The sequence below is a fragment of the Garra rufa genome, chromosome 15 (genome assembly GCF_049309525.1).
Source record: "Garra rufa chromosome 15, GarRuf1.0, whole genome shotgun sequence".
Classification (NCBI taxonomy): domain Eukaryota; kingdom Metazoa; phylum Chordata; class Actinopteri; order Cypriniformes; family Cyprinidae; genus Garra; species Garra rufa.
In genome coordinates this window covers 41,052,454-41,055,013 of record NC_133375.1, presented here as the reverse complement: position 1 = coordinate 41,055,013, position 2,560 = coordinate 41,052,454, and the positions used below count along the sequence as shown (strand labels likewise).

At 35.9% G+C, this 2,560-nt stretch overlaps 1 protein-coding gene across 1 annotated transcript; it reads left to right on the top strand.

Moving 5' to 3' along the window:
* The first annotated feature begins 742 nt into the window (after positions 1 to 742).
* LOC141287198 (4-galactosyl-N-acetylglucosaminide 3-alpha-L-fucosyltransferase 9-like) lies at positions 743 to 2,003 on the top strand. The gene has a single exon (XM_073819332.1). The coding sequence runs from the start codon at positions 743 to 745 to the stop codon at positions 1,841 to 1,843; it is 1,101 nt and encodes a 366-aa protein (XP_073675433.1). The 3' UTR covers positions 1,844 to 2,003.
* The last annotated feature ends 557 nt before the right edge of the window (positions 2,004 to 2,560 follow it).

Sequence of the window (2,560 nt, the reverse complement as noted above, 5' to 3'; positions counted from 1 at the left end):
AGGCCACAACACCAACCCCCTGACGGTGATTGGTTGGAACACTGTTTGTTTTGCTCTGGAATCTTTGGTAGCACCAATTGTTTTGTTTTTTTTGGCATATCTCGGACCCTAGACTGACCAGAGAGACACGTTTTTTTTACAGCTGATTTATGGGGCAGGCAGCGAGCGGATCATGAAGAAAGGTCAGCTGAAATCGACACTTTATGTTTCAGCCTAGAATCGCTGATACAACCTTTAAGGAAATTTGTTCTTGTCAAACAAGGCCAGTCAATTCTTGTTTATGTTTAGTTTGTGGTTACATTTTAATAATGGCAAGCTGTTTATTCTTTTAATTTCAAATTTGTATAATAATAATCGAGTATTTGCAATGCTAGTTTAGTCAGTTGTGTTTGTATTTTAGTTACACAGATGTAGTTTACAACAGTTTGATACCTTATGCATTGTAGTTTAATCTAGAAAAGAGGTTTGCATTGAAAAACCAGAAGGATGTTATTAAAAGTAAAGAAAAGTGTCTTTTTTTACTTCTAGTTTGTCTGACAGAAATGTGTTTTAATAGATTCTTGTTTTTAAATGTTTCATGGATATGGCTTGTATTTTATTCTCGAGTTTGCCAGAGTGAATCAGCATTGTCATAGTGGAGTATATCAACTATTTTCAGAAATGTCAGAAACTGCAAATTGAGATTTTTTGTTATTTGTTTGACTAACAAATATTTATCTTTTTTTACTTTTTAGATCAGAAAATGTCAAGCAAAAGTTTAAGTGCAACATCTCCGTACCGCTTGGTTAAAGTAGCAACAGTTGCAGGTCTCATCTCTCTGATAATTGCATTTTTCTGGTTCTCAACTTCAAACAACTGTCCAGTGAGACAGTATTCTGAAAAATACTACACAAATACCAACAACTCTGTTATTCCAGCAGCAGAAGAGAAACCTATACTTCTGTTATGGTTCTGGCCTGAAAATTTTAGATGGGACTTGAGTGACTGTAAAACCATTTTCAATGTTGATTGTTGTTTAATAACGGATGATAGATCTCTCTACAACAATGCAGATGCCGTCCTCCTTTATCACAAGTCCATAAGTTGGGATCTGTCCAACCTTCCTCCATCTCCTCGTCCTCCGTTCCAGAAGTGGATTTGGTTCAATCTAGAATCTCCAACCAACACGGCGAAAAAACCAGGTCTGGAAAACCTGTTCAATCACACTCTCAGCTACAGAAAGGATGCTGATATTTTTACCAGGTTGCACTTGACTGTGAACAAGAAACCTAATGAGGATTTTGTAATTCCCAAAAAAGACAAACTGGTGTGTTGGATAGTAAGCAACAACGCTGCCTCAACTGGTGTTGGCACAAGAAACAGTTTTTACAGAGAATTCAGCAAGCACATCCAAGTGCACATGTTCGGGAAGGCTTACGCAAAATTCTTGAATCATGACGAATACTTTCCAACCATAGCTAGCTGCAAGTTTTACCTTTCCTTTGAGAACTCCATTCATAGGGACTACATCACCGAGAAGTTAAATGGGCCACTTTCTGTAGGTACCGTCCCTGTGGTGTTGGGTCCTCTGAGAAAAAACTATGAAAACTTTGTTCCCGGTGATGCCTTCATTCATGTGAATGACTTTCCTGATGCAAAGTCACTAGCTGAATATTTACTTCAGCTGGACAAGGATGATGCTGCGTATCGCAGGTACTTTAACTGGAGGACATATATCACTCCAAGACGTCATTTACTGCAGCAGCAGGAGTTTGTCCTGCCCATTTGCCATGCCTGTCAATATATAGCAACACACAAGGAATATAAAGAAATTCATGACCTCTATGATTGGTATTTCAATTAATTGATGATTACTTCTGTTTGTGGTGTTTGTTATTTACGGCAATGATTTTGATGTAGGTGTTTTGTTAATCACATATAATTGGAATGAAAAATGGATCTTTAATGACTGATTTGTGCTGGCCAGTTGAAGTCTGAACATATTCAACTAAGATTATTCAATAAACTCTGGCCTTTTTTTTTTTTTTTTTTTTTTTTTTTTTTTTTTTTACAATAAATCACTTTGTCTCCTGCTTTTGCTCCACTCTGGCTTTGCTCAGTCAACTTAAAATACAGTTTTGGGTACTAGACAAAGACAAGGACAAAGCTATTAATGAGTTTTGGGTATTAGACAATTATTAGTGGATATTTTCTAACAGGATCTAGTGTTCAAGGCTGAATCTGATATTTCTGGTGTTGGGTAACAGGTTGCATGTGTAGCCTTACTTATTTGTAAGTTGGTAACACTTTAGAATACTGTATCTTACTTACTGCAGAACTAATAAGGAATTATTGAAGAACTAACAGCTAACTATTCATTAACACTTGACTCATTACTGTTAACTACTAAGGAAGATGTGTTAACTAATCAGTATGTAATACAATTTTGAGAATGTGTTAAGTAACAGGTAGCTAATCAATAACTAATGTATTCTGTCATACCTCCTGAAGAACTACTATTAATTATCTAGTAGTTAAGGTTCAAGAAAAAATAACTATGAAGTAACTACTAATGAACAGT

Bases quoted from the DNA above. Each gene is read 5' to 3' on its own strand.
- LOC141287198 (XM_073819332.1), top strand. From the start codon at position 743: ATGTCAAGCAAAAGTTTAAGTGCAACATCTCCGTACCGCTTGGTTAAA.